At 36.2% G+C, this 21,774-nt stretch overlaps 1 protein-coding gene across 1 annotated transcript in view; it reads left to right on the forward strand.

Moving 5' to 3' along the window:
* The first annotated feature begins 8,440 nt into the window (after positions 1-8,440).
* LOC121409336 overlaps positions 8,441-21,774 on the forward strand; it is a 67,817-nt gene continuing 54,483 nt past the window's right edge. Inside the window, exon 1 of the mRNA XM_041601271.1 lies at positions 8,441-8,911. Coding sequence (XP_041457205.1) covers positions 8,441-8,911 — 471 coding nt within the window. The remainder of the gene's footprint in view (positions 8,912-21,774) is intronic.

A 21,774-nucleotide genomic window follows, 5' to 3' on the forward strand; every position in this document is an offset into this window, starting at 1 on the left:
TTGATTGTCTTGCACCTAATTAGTCATGCGTGTTGACTCGATATCTTCTATCATAATGTGTAATTAGTTTATCATGGAAAATGATCTTGAAACCTATCTAAATTATTTTATAAGTTCATTATGTCCTCATGCAGCTTGTAATATGTTGCGAGAGAGAGGTATCATTGGAAAGGAGCGAAAAAAAGTTGCAAACTCAAGTATCTGAATTACGAACATCCTGGCGTGTGTTTCAATAAAGCTGATTGTTTACAGTTACGAGCGACTTTACGAACGACTGGTGACACTCTATTCGGAACTAAATCAACATCGATGACAATCTAGAGTGTCGGTAACATTTAACATGTGAAAGAATCACCAGTCGTTCATAAAGTCCCTCGTAACTTACGAATAGCTTTAAAAACACTCAACTGTAGCTAGTATTTAATTGGGTTTGCAGATTAAGTGATGCTCTGTTAGTCCATAATTGTAGCAGTGCTTTATATATTTTAACTCCCGATTCTCTCTTTTTTTAAACATTCTGTCATGTTCTATAACACTCTGTTTGAATGTATATTGCGTGACTTGTATATGCTATTACAGCTGATACCGTCACAAAATTGTATTTTACGGGAGAGCCCTCTTTTATTTGTGGAAGATATATCGCTCAATTATCCTGTAACAACGAAATTCGTTCTCTAATAGAGTTCTGTCTCAACTGTTAGATTACTTAAATGGCCCTCTCCAACATACACAACATATTCAGTAAATCGTATTCAATGTCTTCAGAATTGGATGCACTCCTAATTTATCAAGTAACAAGATTCCACTCTCCCTTGATTCGTTACATTGGCTTCCCGTTAGACATCGAATAGTTTTCATGTTACTTTTGTTGGTTTCAAACAGGCACCTAAATATCGAAATGATTGTTTGACCCTGTACACCCCTCGCAGTGACCCCCTTCGGCTAACGTACAAAATTACGACGAAAACTGGCTGGGGATAGGGCTTTTATTGGGCTGCTTTCAGATATTGGAACAAGTTACCTCTTTTACTCAAACAATCAACATCTCTCTCTTAAGTTAAATAGAGACTTAAGATATTTATTTTGTTTCCGTTTCAGAGTTTTAGGATTGTAAATTACATTTTATATTTGATGTGTTCTTTTGGTAAAAGAGCAATACATAAATAATGATAATGATAATAATATTAATAATACTTATATTAGTAATAATAACAATACAAATATTTATAATGATAATAATAATAGTGAAAATAATAATAATAATAATAATGATAATAATTGATTGTAATCATTTCTTTATATCAAAGAAAAGCAGAATACAAATAAACAAAGTGAAACAATGAAGAGTATAACAAGCGAAACCAGGTCCATGAACCTATACTGGTTTAAGGCAGGTTAAAACGTGAAAAAAGTAAATTAATAATGATAATAATAATGATGATATTGATAATGATGATGAAAATAATAATAATAATAAACATCGGGAATTCGTAGCTCAGAAGGACATCCATCAATGGCTAAAGTCGGCGGGACTATAGGTGAAACTGAAGGGTTCATCTATGCTATTCAGGACCAGGGGGCCGTTTCATAAAGCTGTTCGTAAGTTAAGAGCTACTTTAAGAACGACTTGTGATCCCTTCTCACGCGCTATACCATCGCATATGAATATACCATTTACCACAAAAAAAGGATCGCCAGTCGTCCTTAAAGTCGCTCTTAACCTAAGAACAGCTTTATGAAACACCCACCCGGTGGTGAAGACCCGTGCCTACGAAAAATCTATCCTCAGAACAAACACAGATGACACTTGCAGGATGTGTGGAAAAGAGACAATCATGCATTTGGTATCAAGATGTTCGACTCTTGCTGGAACTGAGTAAAATCACAAGACATGACAATATTGCCAAACTTATCCATTGGCAATTACAGAAGGATCGCGGTAAAATGACCTGTCATCACGCATCAGCCACAAACGATCACCACGATCAATAACAGCACCATATATAGGAACTGTGGTAATACTAACGGATAGAACCATCAACTGCAACAAGCCACATCATCGTCAGAGACAACAACGTAGTAAATATCATTGAGGTCCCTGTTCCCCATGATATCAACAATGATGTAAAAGAAAGAGACAAACGGCTCAAGTATCAAGACCTAAGGATTGAGATCGAGAGGATGTGGAACGTGAAGGCAGAGGTCACACCAGTCATCATTGGTCACTCAGGAATGGTGAAGAAGGGAATGGAAGCCTGCATAACCAAGATATCTCCTCATCTTCGGATGTACGACATTTAGAAGGGGCACAAGAAGGAGGCATCTTGGGCACAACCAGATTGACAAGAAAGACTTTCGGACATCAGTAGTGTAAAGTTCTTAGTTGCACTTGAAATTACTTGGTGCTTTTTGTTAGAGCAAAGTTATTTAAGAAAAAATATGGACTCGATCTTGTTTAAAGGAATAATAATAATGATAAGTAATAAAAACAACAACAAAAATAATAATAACAATGATAATAATAGGGCTATCTACAATTAGGGTAAAAGTTAACAAAATGCACCAATGTGATTGAAATAATTGTTTTGTCTAACCAAAACAACGAACAAGGATAAAAATCAAAAGAAGGAAAACGAAACTTTATACACCTCCCCAAATAGAAAACATAAAAATAGGCATATCACCGAAAATTCAATACTAATGAAGTGTTGAAGGCAGGTCTAGAAGATGGCCATGCTACTTCAACAAGTGGCTTCAACAGACAGCAAATGCCGCAATACCTAATTTAGAAGCGAAACCACTTCACTTTGAAGCGAAAAATCATGAAATAAAATGCGGGTTAAAAACGTCTTGGTGAAAGTCGTGAATGGCTTCAATTCAGCTCATTTATTATTCGAATTAATTTAACTTAATAATTTACTTGCAAATGACACTAATATTGAATTCTATCCTCAAGCCATTCAAGAGAGACTGCATCTGATACAAGAAAGTTGCATGATATAAATAAAGACAAAAAGATATGTGGCGGATCCGAAGGATGTGAGTAGAGGTGAGGAGTGAAAAGGCAGTGGTCCAAATGTGGTGATTCCTTTCACATGTTTCAAATAAATCGATCGGCTGCGAGAGTTTGCGGAGAAACCCTCCTCAATTTAATAATTTAATTTCATGGTTATGAGGAGGCACGATGGGTACAGGTGCGGTGGTTTCGAAATCCGGGGTGCCGGGCTCGATTCCCAGTTGGTAAGGCATTTATCCTCAATACAGGGTCCCTCGGACAGGACCCCCATCCTCCGGTCCTCTAGTTATTTGCTTATACAAGCATTCATGCTTTCTTAGCAACCAGGTTAAAAAAGCAACACAACTTTAATACTTATTAACAGGTCTCCCCTTTGAAAATTCTTCAAACCTCAATACAACATACATGGGGCGGGGCGGGGAAAGGGGGGGGGGGCGGCGCAGAACCTTTTATATAATTCATTTCATTTCATTTATTGGTTTCTGCAACACTTTTTCATAAACACATGAAAAAAGAAAATACAATAATAATATACGTAAAACTGACAAGCGAACATTGAACATAATTGCATTTCTATTGATATCGATTGTTAGAAGGTTGCATGGGTTGCAACCCCAGAAAACAATCATTATTATTCATCCAACGTGTGAAGCTGCAGGCCTATATCCACTTTTATACAGGCTATTGATTTTTTGTTTTTTGTTTTTGTTTTTATTAACGGAAACAACATTTTCGAGGATTCCATTGAAGGCTTGGAAAATTTGCAATTCATATCAGTTCGATTGTTGGCAATTTTTAAGCTCAACTTTCTTCAGTTTTAGGAGACAGATTGAATATATTTACAGCTTGTTTAGTCCCATTTCCCATTTAAAGATCACTTGATTCAGTCAGTAAATACAGTGGGAGTTGGATTTGATTTTTTTTAATGAAAAAATTCAAATAGAGATTGGAAACATATTACCTACATATACATGATATGGAGGTGGAATAGAATTATATTATTTTTTCAGAGACAAAGGGTTACAAATTTACGTAATGAGACGGGGGATTTCGAAACTGCATGCAGGTTCCTATTGCCGATCTGTTTGCTAACCCCGAATAAGCTACTTTGAGGCCTGTGGGTGTTGGATAAAAATCTTCCCCCTTTTTATAGCGAATTTTTATCCATTCAATGAAATAAACATTTAGTCTCTTCCTTTCTCACAGATTATCATAATACCACATGAAATATGCAGAATCTTTTGTCGTAAAAGAATAAAAATATGTAACAGGTTTATTTACAGAGAGTGTGACTCAAAACAATAGATTGGTAGGTTAACTTGGTACTTTTTTTTACTTCTAGATATGAAATATTCCTTATCACCCCTTTTTTCTGATTGTGATGTCAACCTTTAATCTTCATTCTCATTTGTCATTGGTACACAAACGCAGCTAGTGCGTACTTGCGAACAGTTACCAAGGGGGGGGGGGGAAGGGGGGGGGTTGTTCCCTGATACTTTTCGTCATGTTACACAAGTTTATAGCAACAATTGGATATGACGTGCCAAAATGGGAACCAGAATAATTCAGTCAGTCGAATGGAAAGTCATGACTTGTGTAACAGTTTTATGAAACAGTCCCTTCGTTGATCAAAATACAGCCATCTGTCAATCTGCATTGATGGGCAGCGATCACTTTGATACCGGTAAACTATTCTTTCAAAAATTCGAATGTCAATCGCAAACCATTAAAAATTGAGAATTATAAAGAAATGAGAAGTCAGTCAATCTTTTCAAATGTAATATGGTAATATGAGTATGAAATAAATTATTTCGCTATTCACAATGCTCGCGTTGTGAATGTCACTCAGTAGAGCAAAAGGTCACGATTTCATATTTCCGCCATCTGTTGCACAAAACAATACTCAAATCCTAACTTTTGTGATTAAAAAATCAGAGGAATCATTGGGAAATTCATATTCTGGAAAAAAATATCTTAATTCTTATCCATCTATTGTTCCACTTTGATTTAACCCCTGATAAAGTCTGAGGAATCAGGATAGAACAGGGTGTCAGAGGACGGGAGCGAGGGGGAGAGGGAGGGAGAGAGAGAAAGAGGGGGGGGGGGGGATAAGGGGAAGCGGAGGAGGGGCTTAGGCAAATACCTTTCAACTAATTAACTACAGATAATGATGGTTAATTGGTGGAGGGGTGGAGGGGTCATAGACGAGGCGAAGGAAGTTGACAGAAGTTGATATAGAAATACGTAATCATCTGAAAATTATTATGACGTATTACCATGCTTACAGAGAAAGGATATTTTTCATTAGAAAAGGAGGTTGGGGTGAAATTAGATAGCTGAGCTCACAAATCAGCACATCCTTGTTACTGGCTACTTCATGACCATGATGCAATGCGATCCTGATCTTGAACTCGCATAGGGTGATTAGACATATACAGCTCGGCCAAAAAGATACGGATATAACAAGACGAGAAAGTTTAGGGTTGTGGAAATAAAATAAAATAAAAAGAAGAAGAAAAATAAGAATACAAAGAAGAAGAAGAAAAAGAAGAAGAAGAAGAAAAAGAACAAAGGACTAAAAGGATGGTCATTGTAAGCCCGGCTGAGAGAGGGGAAATAATAAGAATATAGAAGAGTTTTTATGCCTAAAATAGACCAACGACTTGTGCATAATATTTTCTCCTCCGCTATTCAAAAACTTTGTTCTCTCATGGGCATGATTTTGCGAATATGCATTTTTATGGTTTTTCTTAAGTGGACGTTTCGAACAGCCTGATAATCAAGACTAGTGTTTAATAACACCAGGCAGGGAGTTGGGGGGGGGGGGTCATATTCAATGAAGGCTTAACGACTATTCAACAAAATTAACGTATCGGGGGGGGGTTTTAATCATTTTTTAATGTTTATGACAAATATTTTTATCAATGAACATGATGAAGTGTAAATGAAATACTGTGTCCTGTGATATTTATTCAAACTAAAAAACATTCATATTAATTTCATTTCCAAGAGAAAAGGGAGACAAACTTACAACATTGTTTATTATATATATATATATATATATATATATATAGTCTCAAAACAATATTATATAAATATATATATATATATATATATATATAGTCTCAAAACAATATTATATAAAATCCACACGTAATATAAAGGGTTTTTCGGAAGAAAATTACATTCATGGAATTCATGTCATAATGGCATTATGGTGGAGCTGCTCGCATGACGTCACATAATTAATTCAGAGTTAAAAAAAATCACAATCCTCATCCTTTGATGGATTTTCACCAAACCTCTAATGATAGGTTTCTCTCTTTTTGTCTGCCTTTATCATTCCATAGTGACGTCAGCAAGATGAACAAAACAAAACAAACAGCGGACTAATTGAAATGATTATGTTTGTTGTATGTTTATTTTCCATACAGTGTATTTAACATAAATTTCAATCAAACCCCCTCCCACTGAAATCTAAAACAGGGAATAGGTAAACAGCAAACTGTAGCTAAAAAAGGAACGTTATTTAATCTGCTAATATTTGACTATCATTTTAGAAACACAGTTATCATCAAAGTGAGTAGAAAATCGTATATGGATAAATTGACAGAGAAATCAATCATGGAAATGCATTTGAAGAATTTGAAATAACGATTTCTGGAAACAACTCGTATATGTGTCCGTCACCCTCTCTACTTCAGTCTCGTATCAATTTCTTTTCATCCTTCCATCATCTCTCTCTCTCTCTTTCTCTTCCCCTCTCCTCTCTTCTTCTTTTCCTCTTTCTCCCTTCCTTCTTCCTTCTCTATATCTATTGGGCAGTATGGAAGATGTAGTGATGTGAACTGAACCGCATCTCACTTGAGTGCATTAAGAAGGGTACCCGCTCTCAGTTTACGAATTAACGGTATATAAAATTAAACACCTTGTTATTCAAAGAACTGGGGTCCGTTGCAGAAAGAGTTGCGTTTAAACGCAAGTCAAAAAATCAATCGCAAGTCCCAAATGCGCGCTGTTGATTGGTTGAAAATCAAGATGTGCATCATATTTAGGGTTGCGATTGATTGCAACTCTTTCTGCAACGGGCCCCGGTAACATTACCCACTGCGGACACGATGTGAAAGAGCAGCCACACCGACGAAATCGATCACATTCCGACCGATACGGTGATGTTCAATTAGATCAATCGGCGTGATCGATCTTCGGCTGATTTCACTGGTCGGGCTGGGGCATGATTAGTGTAGAAAATGAGAACATCACTTGATACTTTATACTTCGGTTGGGACGGTGGAAGTTTATGATCGAGATCTTATATAGACGACTATGGGTTCGAAAATAAAACTTTTTGTTTTGCTTGGAGCACGATTCTGAATTTGAGCTCTGAAGCAAACGTTTAGATGGAACTTGAAATAAATAATGGAATCGACAAAACGACAGAGTCTACCCTAAACACATTATTTAGACTAGTACACGTACATTATTATTTGTTGTACAAAGTGCAACGCATTATACACTGCTGGTTAGACATAGAAAGTAAGTCCTTGGTGGTTCATTTTCAATGTACTTTGTAGTTACATTATCGAACAAGAACAATTGCGTTATGTGTTTTCAGGTCAGTTTGATATACAACACCCAATATCAAATCGTGATGAACGTCGCCTTTTAGATCAGACAACCTTGCCCAGATCAGCGTCAGCAAATTGCAGATTTCTTCGCTGTGGAGGTCAATGATACTCGAAGCGCGCGAACGAGCGAGAATAAGGCGCGGGCAAACGAATCTTGAGTCAAAAAACGAAGCATCGTCTGCATCACAACGTTCAAGTCATTCGTCAGAGTCTGTGTAAACATGCATTGCGAGAGCGTCTAAGCCGAGAGTGCATGCACGATCTAACGCACACCTTTCTATTGGAATATAGGATTTATATATTTTGATGACAAAAGAGGGAGACCATCATTTCAGCCGATAAACTTCTCTAGAGAATGATCGCTTATTAAGTCAACAGGTCTTTTTGTCGGCAGTGCAAGGGAGATGGCATCAATTAAAAATTAATAGGCTCGTTAAACCACTCTCGTTCTCCTTGTTTTCCGTTACTGTATTTGGACTGTACAGTGGTCTGCGGAGAGTACTTTACATTATTTTTCTTGTGCAAAGTGCAGAGAAAAGAGTATTATTCTTTCTTGATACGATGATTGGATGGATTTATACCATGGCTTAATTTACGATAGGAGAACGTTGTATCTGCATTATCAGGATTGCACTTAATACTTCACAGGAGACGGTTTTATAGGGCTTAAGGGCTTAACAGCTTTTAATGCAAAATCTCTAACCGCATCAGAATAACTATACACGCATAAAATTTTTCAACACAACAACAGGTTGATAATTATATTGACTCTGTAATGCACCAATTGAATGCGAACATGACGATGGAGATATCGCCCGACATTCGACCACCGAGTCGTGGTGTCGGCGGTCTCGGTGATGCCTGTGACACGATCCTCGCCACGCTCTTCGTCGTTGGCTGTTTCATAGCGTGCAAAAGCTCATACGACTGTCTCAGACGATGGCGAGGGAAACTCAACGTCGTGGTCATCGGATGCGGCCCAGTTGGCCTCACCGCGGCCCTGGTCGCCGTCCGAAGCAAGCGAGCGAAGAAGATCACCATATTCGAGGAGAAGAGGCGATCGCAGCTCATGGACCGGCCACACCAAATCGGCATCGAGCCGAGGACTGTCGGGTTCTTGAAAAAACTGGGGGTGGATTTTGATAACATGGAGGGATGCTGGCATCAGGAGAAATTCTACACGAGGATTGGAATATTTCAGGAGCATATCCTGAGTCTGCTTCAACAGATAGTCGAACCTCCTCTCGATATCAAACTAGGGACTAAGGTGAGTCATTCAGGCTATATCTTAAACAGATAGAAAGTTTGTTAAAGGTTCAAAGTTAAACAATTCATCCATTTGCTATTCAACACAGATGAAGTTTCACGATCAAAGTTCAAAGTGATATTTTCCTTAGGCATATTATCTACCATGTCGAATTTGAAAGTGATCGTTAGTGTCATGTTGTGTATTTGGTGTGTTAATTACACCTTTTTTTCTAATTTGAAGGATATGGGTAGAATGTTGAGCACGCTTGTGCTATTAAAGGCTAAATTATATTTGCACCAGTCAATAATGTGAATGACATTGCTGTTTTCGAGACAGGCCCACTCAGAAATGAATTCATATACAGAAAAAATATATTGCCCGTTTTGCCGGTAATCAGTAATTAAACGTTATAAACCCTTTTGTGTCACGTTCATTCATGAATCTCAGACACAAAGATATCCACTGAAATATCAGTGTATTGGACGATCCTTTGTCGACGGAGTCTTACGTCACCACAACAGTAGATTGTTGGACTTAGATGAACCCACCCCCCCAAAAAAATATATATGTATACTGTTGGTCAAATATTATTTCAAAGTCATTGGCTTAACAAACTGAAAAAACAACATTAAACAGCTTCTTTTTTTAATGCATGTTGCTATCATTTTTCATGCGATATTTCGGCCAAAGGGACTGGTAGAGTTTCATATCAATTATCATAGATGTCTCCCTCACCAAATGGTGATTGTGACAAACTCCACCTGAAGCCATTGGAAAAGATCATTGCCAATTACAATCTAGTATTGATTTAATAAGTAATATGATATACCCACCGACATGATGACGTCAGAGTTGAAATCGTATGCAACCTTGAAAACAATGTTTTCTTCATGCACATCGCATTCTGCAAAAGTTTTTACATGAAATGCGCTGAAATACTCAAGTCTTTGGCGTGGTATTGTGTACTACCTGCCATATCTAGGGGGCGATTGAAGTTCTGATTTTTTTCCCAAAATTTTTTTTTTCAGACTTTTTTTCCAAAGTTCAAGGTGGAATTACATTTTGGAAATTTGTCATGTTTGTAGTCAAAATTGACTGCGAGTCAATTTGATGAGGAGATTCTCTAAATGTCTTCATTTCCTTTCTGCTTTTCAATACTCACCGCTGGATACCACGATGACCTCTTTCATCTTCAGTTGTTCATAGAGTTTTTCTTCGTTGCTTAGAGTCTTCTTAAAACTTACTTTACAACATGCAATAAAGAGATGTTCTGTGCCTTTACGTCGAATCTTCGTTTTGTAAATTCAAGATCTTCCGATATTTCTATTTTGTTAAATGTTTTTGTTGCATGTTTCCCCAGTTGTATCAAAGATGTCATATTTGTTTTCATGATCCATTATGGGTTTTGTTTCCCCATTGTCTCTATTTCTGCTAATGAGACGTTACTTGCAGAAACAAAATGTTTTTACTGTGAACTTACCTTGATGTTGGGCATAAAGTATGGAAGACTAATTTGCCACTGTATGCAAGGAACAAAGGCCAAAAATTACCATGTTTGGATATTTATCGTGTTGCAGTTTAGTACGTCATTTCATGTTATTGTAATTCTCACGTGGAAGGCTGACACAATTTCCCAAAATTAATCTCTATATAGAAAATGTCTGTTTGAATCCCTTTCGGTTATTATTGTCGAGTTAATGATTTCTGTGATTCGCTTGATATAGGTGTTTGTATACTCGAAATTAAAAAATTCTGCTTAATTTCTTGAAAAGTAAGTCTTCTAAAATTAACATCTTCATCTTGCATTGCCTAGTTAACATGGTTAACGCGATCGAGGATTCTCCCATAGGCTTCCAATTTTCAATTAACTGAAAAGTTTAACTGCTGCTTTATTTTTCCTACTTATCATGGTTTCGGGCCTCTGCACTGATCTATTTGATCTTCTTAATCCAATCCAAATGATAAACAGCAGATTAAATTATAAATTTCTCTAGCTCATCCCTCCTCTCTCCCAATTCCCTCTCTTCTATTTTCATCTCTCTCTCCTCCCACTCTAACTCTTCCCATGCTCTATCGACTTATTTTACTCTATTAATGTGTCTCTGCCTTCCTCTCCCCCTTTTTTCTGGATTTTATATTTTTTAACGTTAACACAACATTGGATAAATTAGAAACAAAAAAATATTTGAATAAATCATAGGAAATGAAAGAAATATTTTTTTCATCAAAGTTTTCTGCTTGTCCATCTCGTCCGTTGTTAAACTATTGCCACACATTTAGTTCATGTGTTAATCGGTGGTTGGAGAGTCACTAACATTCTAGAACAACTCAAAATGTGAGAATACCGATTAGTATTAAAAGCAGCTGTCTTATATTAAATAAGTGTGTTAAATATCAAATGAAAGAATATGTATTTGTATAAAAATCGGCTTATTTACCTTCCAAAGTAATTTTTAATTCAGTTATTCTCTGGTTATGTTCAGTTGAAGGACTAAGGGGTGTGCTCCATGTCGGTTTCAAAATTTAAACGGCAACATGAATCATGATTGAATACGCGATTACGCAGATATATTGTGAAACAATGGGTGTGTTCAATGTCCTCTATTACCGGTCGTAAATGTAAAGGTCTTTCTGTTCAAATCACGATTCGGATGAAAATTTAAACGTCGGAATAAATGCGTTTGAAAAAATGATCACCTCAGATTTTACGACCTTCAACATTGCGAATGCGTCAGGCGGGGAAAAAATCAAGTTTTTGTACTCTTTTTCGGCAAATCTCGCGATGTGTTCACTTTTTTCCATTCGCTTTCTTTCAAGAAACCCTTAATAACACGACTGTCAAGGTTAACTCGTAAAGAGAATGAAGAGAGGGACTATTAATAAAACCCAAAATGTTTACAGAACATTTTCCCACCAACCTGTTTGATCTATCGTTTGGGTAGAAATTTTAATTTCCTGTTCGACATCGTCATTTGTTGTCGTCTGACAGCTTCGAGGCTTCTGCCTGTTTTTCTTGTGAATTTGGCGGGAAAAAGAAACGTCCCATCTGTGACGTCGATTCGGTTTGTTTCATCAAGACGGTTGTCACGTATACAGTAATCCCACACGGATCAGCGATATTTAATGTTTCTATAACAACTCAGCCGTCGCGAAGATTAGCTTCTTCTTTATTTTCGCTATATAGGTTGTGGAAGGAAAGACTTGAATCGTCCAGGGAATTGTTTTAGTATATTCATGATTCTCCGAAATCTCTCCGTGCAACCTCGCAACCCACCCACCCAAAAAAAAATCATAGAAAGAAATAGATAAAGAAATAGTACATAAACAGTGTATTTTTTAAAACAATGTTATAATTTGCATCGGAACCCTTAACAAAGTGCGAAGTTGTTAACATTTCCTTTTCTTCTTTTTCAGATTATAGGCTAACATTATCAATTTACTAATAAATCCATCGAGTGATAGATAGATAGATTGGTTAATCGATTGATTGTTGTTTTATCTTTAATTTTATTCGTTATTGTTGTGTATTTCATATTTACATTATTTCATCAATGTTTTTTTTTTCATTTGTATTTTAAAATCAATCAAAGATTCATTTATTAAGCTATTTAATCAGTTCGCTATATCAACGGTCAACTGCCCAATAATCATGATAATGCGAGGCAAATGTTTGTGATCCACTTCTGTACTAAACTAATCATTATGTTTTATCGAGTGGCTTTGTAGTCCCCAAAATAGTCAATCCTAAGTGCATTCGAAGCCCCCACATCATCAAAAACCCATTTAACATCGCTTCAATAAAGCTGTAGCATTAGCCTCAATGGGATGTAAGTGGTATGAGAGGTTTTACCCGCTCTATGCTTTCTTTCCTCGGCACCCTGTGAAACAAAACTTCACTATATTTCACTGAAATTGCATTCTTGATCTAGATGATTTGTAATATTGTTGTTTCCTCCTCTCTTTTTTTTCTGGCAATTATTGATTATAAAATGTTTGTACATAAATTCGATGAAGTATTTTGTGTTATAGCATTTATCAACATTTATCTAAAACAATGCAATTGCATTTGTAGATTGTTTTCATGTTGTTATTTTTCTAACCTCAAATGAAGAGTAAAATTTTCTTGAAGTATTTGATCGTGAAACCAGACTTTAATATACTGACTCTTGTAATGTAACTTAGTCATGTTAGTTGGATGAAATGTAATGAAATTTGACATCGCTCTTTTTTTATTATTCAGTAATAGCCAACAGTCTGTTTGACAACGTTTTCATATAAATCACATTATTGTAAAGTAAACTTATGATTGACAATCTCCCTTATTTGCCCTGAATCTTAGGTTTTCAAGATTTATTGCGATTTAGATTTGATGTTCTTTCTTCATAGTTCATTCCATATATATTTTATGTTTCATATAGGGTTGAATGGCATAGGAGTGAACTCATGGATATTAAGCCATGTTAGCACAACGATCGCGATTCTTACAAATTTTAGTTCATGTTAATAAAAACTTATAGATGTTTTATGTATATAAATGGAATGGACATCAAGAATGATTCCCAGGACCATGTTCTTGCTCTCCTGGGGCTCTTCCTTTCACCTCTCCTTCACTGTAAATAAAAGTTGGGTACAATTTTTCCCACCACGAGGGTTATAATGTGTCTAACCAATATTGGGCAGTAATTTACCCAATGCGGGAAGCATATTGTCCAGTAAGGTTTAAAAAATAAGCAGCAATTACTTTAGAATGGGCAAACTTGTCATCACATCGGATAAATGAAAATGCCCAAAAGAAATGTTGGTTGGACACATAATGACCCTCATGGAGCACTTTCACCCAATATTTTTTTTGGGTGTTCTTGTTCATGTTTTCTTTTTCTCTGTATAATACTGATATTGGACTATGTTCTCATCTTTCACTTTTTATCCAAACTCTTTGCTTCCTATATTTTTCATGTATATTCCATGAACTGCATATTTTTTGAAATGTTAGGACCTATACTTTTTTGTCACTTAAATCCCCTTTTTTGTTTTTCATAGGAATGGTCGAACGCTACTTTAGAGTCCAAATATGATATTGATATGAAACGATAAATAAGACTATAATTTTCCACAACTGGGCAATGAATCTTCCGTATTAGAATACGGGATATGTTTTTTTTTTAATCATATCACGCAGATAGTCACCGTTGCCAGGCAACGCGCGCTTTCACTATGTTCAAGATGGTGCGGAAATTCCCTGAAGGCCATCCCCGTTCCTCAGGACACCCCTACTTCCGAAACTGGCACAGAAACTGAAATGATTCTTCAGTCAGTCTTAACACCTTCAATCGATAAATATTGCAGTTACACATGTTCGATGTTCATTTATCGTGTTACATTATACATCCAGTGGATCCTCTTCGATCTCTATCATCAAATTTTTCGGGACACAGGGGTGCTAATTATCGTGTTCTTCCCGAGTGTTCTTCGTGCTATATACTTCTATGAAAGGAACAAGAACTGCTTAACTTGATGTGAGATGTTGGAAAAGAAATTGTGAACATATTTATTTCTCAGCATGGACCTTTATATTAGCAGGTCCATATTCTCTGTAGCACCTTAAAGTTGAAAGAATGTAAAATTATTGAAAGCGTCTCGCATCTTGCACCAAGAACTATAATAGTCCTTTAGTATTTTCTTTTCGGGGAAGTAACGTCGAAGTACATGCGTGACGTAATGGCCTAATTTTGTGCGAATACACTTTCCTTAGTGTCACATGGCATGCTTTTCCTCATCATCTCTCATCATGACCGACTATTGGTTTCGATCTAGGATCACCGTCGGTCTACGCGTGTCGTGACGTCACTCAAAAAGAGAGAGCACGTGAGGTCACATGAAGTTCATTGTGACATCACAAGATTGTGATCCAGTATAGTTTTGAGTGTTTCTCCTTTGTTTTGTTCTATTGCAATTCAGAACCTTCTTGAATAAATCTGAGCGAGCCACAGGCACTTTCACTTGGATTTTCTGTAAAGCCTAGGCATGCATGTTAGGCAACTTTCGTGAAAATCGTAACTGCGTCATTATACTTACGTCCATGTTCTTTTTTTTTATCCATTTCTATTATTGAAAAATGTAATAAAATTGAAATAATGTTGGCATATGACATTTGGCACTGTGGATCAGATGCGGATAAAAATGCACCATAGAAGATTTCAGAAGGTGAATAGAAAGAAAACTTTTCTCACTCAGACAGTGTCACTGGCATGATAAAAACAGTATTCGACAATTCAACGGCGCTCATGCAGGGTGGTAGTGGTTATGCTGAAGATTTTACTTAATTTCAACATCCAATAGGTGGCTACTCTGGCAAATACACGACGAGGAAACAAATTAATATTCCGATTCATTGTAATAGTACGAATGTGCGAAATCGAAGCATGCAGTCACACCTTTGCAACAGATTCCAACCTGTGGACACATGTCACTGGAAATAGCGTCATGATTTGATCGGTCTGGAGCCGGTCTTGTTGGAGTCACTGCGACACTAGCATTAAAGATACAAAATATTATTTTGATATCTCATAAATTTTGACACTTTAATGACCACCCATGGACTTACGTGTTCCTGGTGTCATGAACAGTGGATAACTCCAGACTGACGATGCAATTGTGATTTTTTCCCCTATTCCTTTAAGTTTTTATTCATTAAATCATCAGAAGATCACAATACTTACAAGATTAGAAAAAAAAGTTGCATCTATAAACATGATATACATTATAAAGGAGCAATTACATAATTCATAGAGCAGTTCTCAAGATATGTGTATATAAATATTCAGTACGAAATCTTCACTTTTTGAAGTGTATTGGGAGTTCATCTCTTTTCCTCAAAATGAAATATTTGTGTCTTTTATAATCTTCAATCGAGCTAAAAAAAATTATGCAATTATGTAATTCTGAGTAATATTGGGCCATGTTGGGAGACTGGTCTTTTTATTTTCTGTTTAAATATCTATCAGACAAGGTTTTGTTTTTATCTCACGTGATTTTCCGTGGTGTCATCTCTGCAGTGGTGTCATCTATGTATTTTTCTCCTCGTTGTGTGTTGAGTGGATTCAATCATATTTTCATTACTGTCATGAGGATTTTGATTGATGTGTGCAATTGATGTTCGAAAGAGACTGGATTTCGGCTGAGATTTCATAATGTCATCATATTATTCTCGTAGACGTCTCTTTCTCATCGATTTCAGAATTTTATTGATGGAAGTTTTGAAACCATAATATGATGCAACCATGCACATGACTCAACGGAAACCAAAAATGAAAGATATAATGATGATGATAATAGTAATAATAATAATAATGTTCATTCCAAATAAAGTTATTTATTTTCTTCAATTTTTCACAATTTATCATTTTTTTCAATGTGAATACAAAAAAAATTATGTATGACATATTTGTTATCAGAAGAAGGCGTAGTTTTTTTTTTAAAGCAAAAGCATGGTACGGGATAAGCCTGTAAGACAAATACTGCAAATACACGATACAAATCAAAATAGTAATAATGATGATGATGATGGTGGTGGTGATGATCGGATGATGATGATGATATTTTATTAATATTGCGCACTTTATATCTTATTAAGATGCTCAAGACGCTTCAGAGCAAATAAGAGAAATACATAAGAGGTGTATTATTCTTGATACGCTGTGTTTATGACCTCATTAGACTTATGTAACGATATCATCTTGTTGTAAAAATAATGTTATCTTATTTTTTGCTGGTATGTATAAAGCTGGAATATTGAACTGTTAAAAACAACTCTAAAAGGCGTATGTCCAGTAATTCAAGTAAACCTAGCTATACATTTAGTTGGTTAATTTACGAGTATTACGTGATATCATTTCATATTTCTTCCATTTGTCAACCCCCAGGGGATATCAGACTGAATAAAACGCAAAAAAAAAATAGTAAGGGTCATTTCATTAAGTTCCTTATCAACAGAAACTCAGAATGAGATAGACTTGGCTTAAAAACCACTTCATTGATCTCATTAGTATCCAGGAAATGTAAAATACGTCATCACATCTCTCGCTCTCTGCCCTTCTTTCATCTACATGATCTACAAGTTGCAAAGTAACGGTCCGAAATTGACTCATGCTAATGACAAGCGTAAACGTCCTTTTACGATGGATATTCATTGAACTGGCCAGGGTTAATGAATTTCTGCTGTTGGACATTAGCAAGTTTGTTTACCCCTTGTATACAGAGTGATTCAGATTAATTAAGTTGAAGTTCGACAATAGTGACAGACAGGTTGGAGAACCATGCGCAGTAGATAGCATTATGATTAGATGATCTTCCGAATTAGGTTTGACCTCAGTGGTTTTGGCCAAGAGAAGATAAATCAATGAAATATCTCAATTTTAATCATGAAACGGCCACATAATTGGAGAAGATTTGGAAGAAATTTGGCTACAGATTTATGGAATTATACTTATCTGTGCATAACATGCGAATTTCGATAAAATCTCCACATGCAGAAGTCCCTAAACTTACATTTTTGCATTATTTTCAATTATCTGCCTTTTTCATACGCCACGCTCGGATCCAGAGGATATTTGGGTGTGCGTGCGTGTGTGTGGGCCAGTTTTCCTCTTATGTGCTCCTCTTTGGCAGTGATGAGTAAAATTCGGAGTGACGATTGACCTTCAAATTAGGACAGAATGTGTGACCGATCATTATGGAATAATAATAATATGTTTGATTTTAGTCAATAAAATTGTCTGTAACCCCCCCCCCTTCCCGAAGCCTGGATCTGCACCTGCGTGTCATACCAGTATTAAATTATTAACTAATACCAGAAATGTTAAATCATTACTAAAATTATCTGGCAGAGCCTGAAATGAGAACACAAAGTGTAATCGAAACGCCGATATTAAAAACACTAAACAAGCTTACCAAGTCTAGAACTATATATGAAAATGCAGTTCAGTTGAATTCAATTCATATGGGGGAACGGAAATGAGATAAAATAATGAAGAAAATACACGATACTGTCTAAGATGAGTTACATTGAGCCTAAAAGGTTTTATCACCATGTAAGTAATCTACGTAGATGATGCTAACTAATAACGATTCCAAGAAAACGCGCCATTATATCACTTTCATCATGTTCATATACAATAATGACTTGCATTGGCTATTTGTCACGGTGTCGCTATTACTATTAATGTTATCAACCCTGCGTCTCTTTTTTTTATGACGCACAGGAAATACTTTTCAACACTTTCATTTAAAAGGATGGAGGTGTGTTAAAAGCTTTCAAATATATATTCTTTTATATTTTCAATTTTTTCGAATAAGATATGCCATTTTCACTCTCCTATCAGGGTATTGTAAAAATGATGTACATAAAACGTATAAATATAATACTCAACATCGGCAGTATGTAAGAGTATATGAAACGAAAACGTCATACCTTTACCCCTTTCTTTTTCTATTTCTATTCTTTGCATCACAATAAAGTTATTTTCTTATTATAAAATAAATTTGAGCATGGTTTGTTTCCCCTTCAATTCTATTGAACATAACAGAATTGCCGTAATTTTAAGCTATCAAGCTCCATTATACAGAGAGCGAAATATAAGAGTACATAAGTACATGGTATATGTATTTGTCATTTTCGTTGTAGCACGATGAGATTTAATAAAAATATATTTAACTGTGTTAACGTAATCAATATCAGGGATAGAACTTTAAACTTCACATGACTGCTTTCTGTGCCCGTAAAATCTCTTATTTGTTGACTTTAATGAAGGATAACATTGATGATAATAAACAATGGCCTCTATTGATTCATTATTCGTTTCCAGATATGGGTTCTATTTTTGGAAGTTCAAATAGACCTTTTACGTGTTAAAATGTTTCTGTTGATGGTTGTGAATAATGATGATTCCATGCCTCAGGCGCTAATGCAATGGGGGGGGGGGATTCAGGAGGCGACCGTCCACGGTGTTTTTCTTAAATAATGGAAGACGGAAAGAAGGGTATAAAAAGAATGGTGTGGGCCATGTAACTTGTGACACTTATGTATTTAGAGAGAAAAAAAATGACAATCCCTCAGTTCTAATTCTTACCCTTTCCCCATCATACCCATACTAAAATACACCAACACTGCCCCTGAAATTGTATTCATGAATTGATTTAGAAAGAAACGAATTTTCAATGAAACAAAAAGCAGGTATTCTGTCAAGCGGGGGGGGGGGGTCCTTTTATGGAATCGTATAACTTTTTTGTCCTTGTTCGCTATATTACAAGAGTAGTATCCTTGAGTACATCTCAGATCAGTCAACATCACTGAATCATTGGCTTTAATTGGTTTTAATATTGCGTCTAAAATATTGAATCCTAGATTTGCAGTTTATTATTTTCTTTATCTCTTTATTTTATTTATGGTTGACCTGTTCAGTTTGTAATTGCAATGCAGCTTTAACATGAAGATACAAAGGTTAAATAGGTGAAATTAAATCCCTGATATGTGGGCTATGGTTAAATGTTGAAGGAGGGGAAGGAGGGGGAGGGGTGGTCCCTGCTATAACTTCCAATAAGAGAATGGATGCAGACTCGGGGAGACCCATTAACTAATTTGGCAGAAGGTCCCCGCGGCAGGCACCATTTAATTTGGGTTAATTTGCAAGGAGGATAGTACGAGAAAGATGCTCCAAGTTTTGATACGATGTAATTGACGAAACCATCACAAGATTGGACGCTGATCATATAGGCGAGGGATGAAAGGAGGACAATGACTGAATGAAGACGAGGAGAGCGTGGGGGAGGGGGACATCTGGTGAAAATATATCACCTTCCTAGGCTTCCTTGAAGGTTCGTTAGTCCGAAAACGAAATTAGGTTCGTTAATCATTTCGTTTTCGGACTAACGAACCTTCGGAATTATGAACCCCACTTCGTTTTCGGACTATCGAACCTTCGGAATTACGAACCTCATTTCGTTTTTGGACTAATGAACCTTCGGAATTACGAACCTTCGGATATACGAACCTTCGGAATAACGAACCTTCAGAATATCCGAACCTTTGGAATAACGAAGCTTCGGAATTACGAATGTATGAGATTTAGTCCACCCCTTCACTATATGCAGCCATTGACCCGATTTTGGAGAGATAAAAAAAATAAAAAATCCAGATCATATAATTTGATATGAACATTCACAGCTAAAACTGTGGTGTTAACCGGTGTACATAGAGGACCACACCAGTTATTTTACACCGGTGTTAAATCGGTGGTGTTAGTTTTACACCTATAGGTGTTATTACAACACCGTTCGTTGTTACATTTACATTCTTTAGTGTTATGTTTAATCTCTAGGGTGTAATTTTAACACCTCAGGGTGTGGTTCTCTATTAACACCAATTGGTGTCAGTTTTAACACCGCAGTTTTTACAGTGTTCAAACACAGAACCTAACGTTTTATATAGTTGTATAAGCACTTAATGTAAATTGGATCAAAAAGCAAAGACAATTCTGCATTGTATTGACCTCACATCACACATCACATCACGACCATGACTTAAAAATATAAAGCCGATTTAAAATTTCCTTCAAACTTGATAAGTATACAGTATACCGAATTTGTGATTTTAGTATTGTTTTCAAACTGTCAATACATTGATCTGCTTGTTTTAACCTTTATGTTTGAAAATGATTGCAATTCATTTCTCATTTCAGAGCGTTAAACAATTAACTCAATATCATTTCATGATTCTGAAGTTATCATTTGTTTTACTCCTTATCACGATTTTTTTTTTAATGGACAAGGAATCGAAACGTCGCGCTAAAATATTTGTTAATTGCCATTCGCTTTCTTTTGTCTTGAGCTTGCCATCGCAAGAAGTAAGAATGAAAAGCAAGAGAGAAAGAAAGAAAACAGAAGATAGAGAGAGAGAGAGGGAGAGGGGGGGGGGGCATTTTCTAAGGCATCTCCATTGAACACGCATTGGAAGATGACCGTGAGCTGAGACCATGCATGCGTTTCACATGTTAATGTGACATTACTAGCTGTATGTATAATCATGCAGTCGGAAAGTCAAGTAGACGAGAGATAAAATGCTTCCAAACATTTACATTTTCAAGCTACATCAGACATACAACGTCTTGTGAAGGTCATATATTCTCATTCAGGAATCAATCATTGATATATTATTAGAAAAATAATGAATAATTGTATAAACTGAAATAGTAACGGGAGTGAAATAGAAAATGACGATTGTGGATTGTGTGTATTATATTTTAAGGGTGAATGTGGATGCCTAACAAAGGAGAGGATTAATGAAGAATGGATGGGAGTTGCTGGCAGTACGGGATTCTCGAATCAAAAAGCAAGGGGTCCCACGTTTTCAGCAAATTTTGTTTGCAAGCCGAGAAAGGGCCATCAAAACTTACAATAGTGCCCCCCAATTTAATACTAGGCAACCACGGCAAAACAAAGCCAATCCCTCTTACATGCTCTCCGTAACACCCCTTCCCTCTTTATGTCATTATGGATCATCCACTCGTTGGCGGTATACATCTACATCTGGTGTAGATGAAGTTCTGAACAACATGACAGAGAGAGAAAGAGAGAGACGGGCGGGGTGGATGAAGAAGATGACAAATAAAAAAACTAAGATTTGGAGTAATGATAATACAAGAAAGCTGTTTATGAAAACGTGATTGGGTGAGTCTCGTTCTCATTTTCTAAGCTTTCACCTCTGATGATCAGTTTTTATTAGGAACTCACAGCAACCCAACCCCGTCTTTTTTTTTTTGCTTTCATAATATCTATTTATATACTCTTCGTATTTATTATCTTATCCCTTTCAGCTAAGTTAATAA

This window comes from Lytechinus variegatus, chromosome 2 (assembly GCF_018143015.1).
Source record: "Lytechinus variegatus isolate NC3 chromosome 2, Lvar_3.0, whole genome shotgun sequence".
NCBI classification, from domain to species: Eukaryota; Metazoa; Echinodermata; class Echinoidea; order Temnopleuroida; family Toxopneustidae; genus Lytechinus; species Lytechinus variegatus.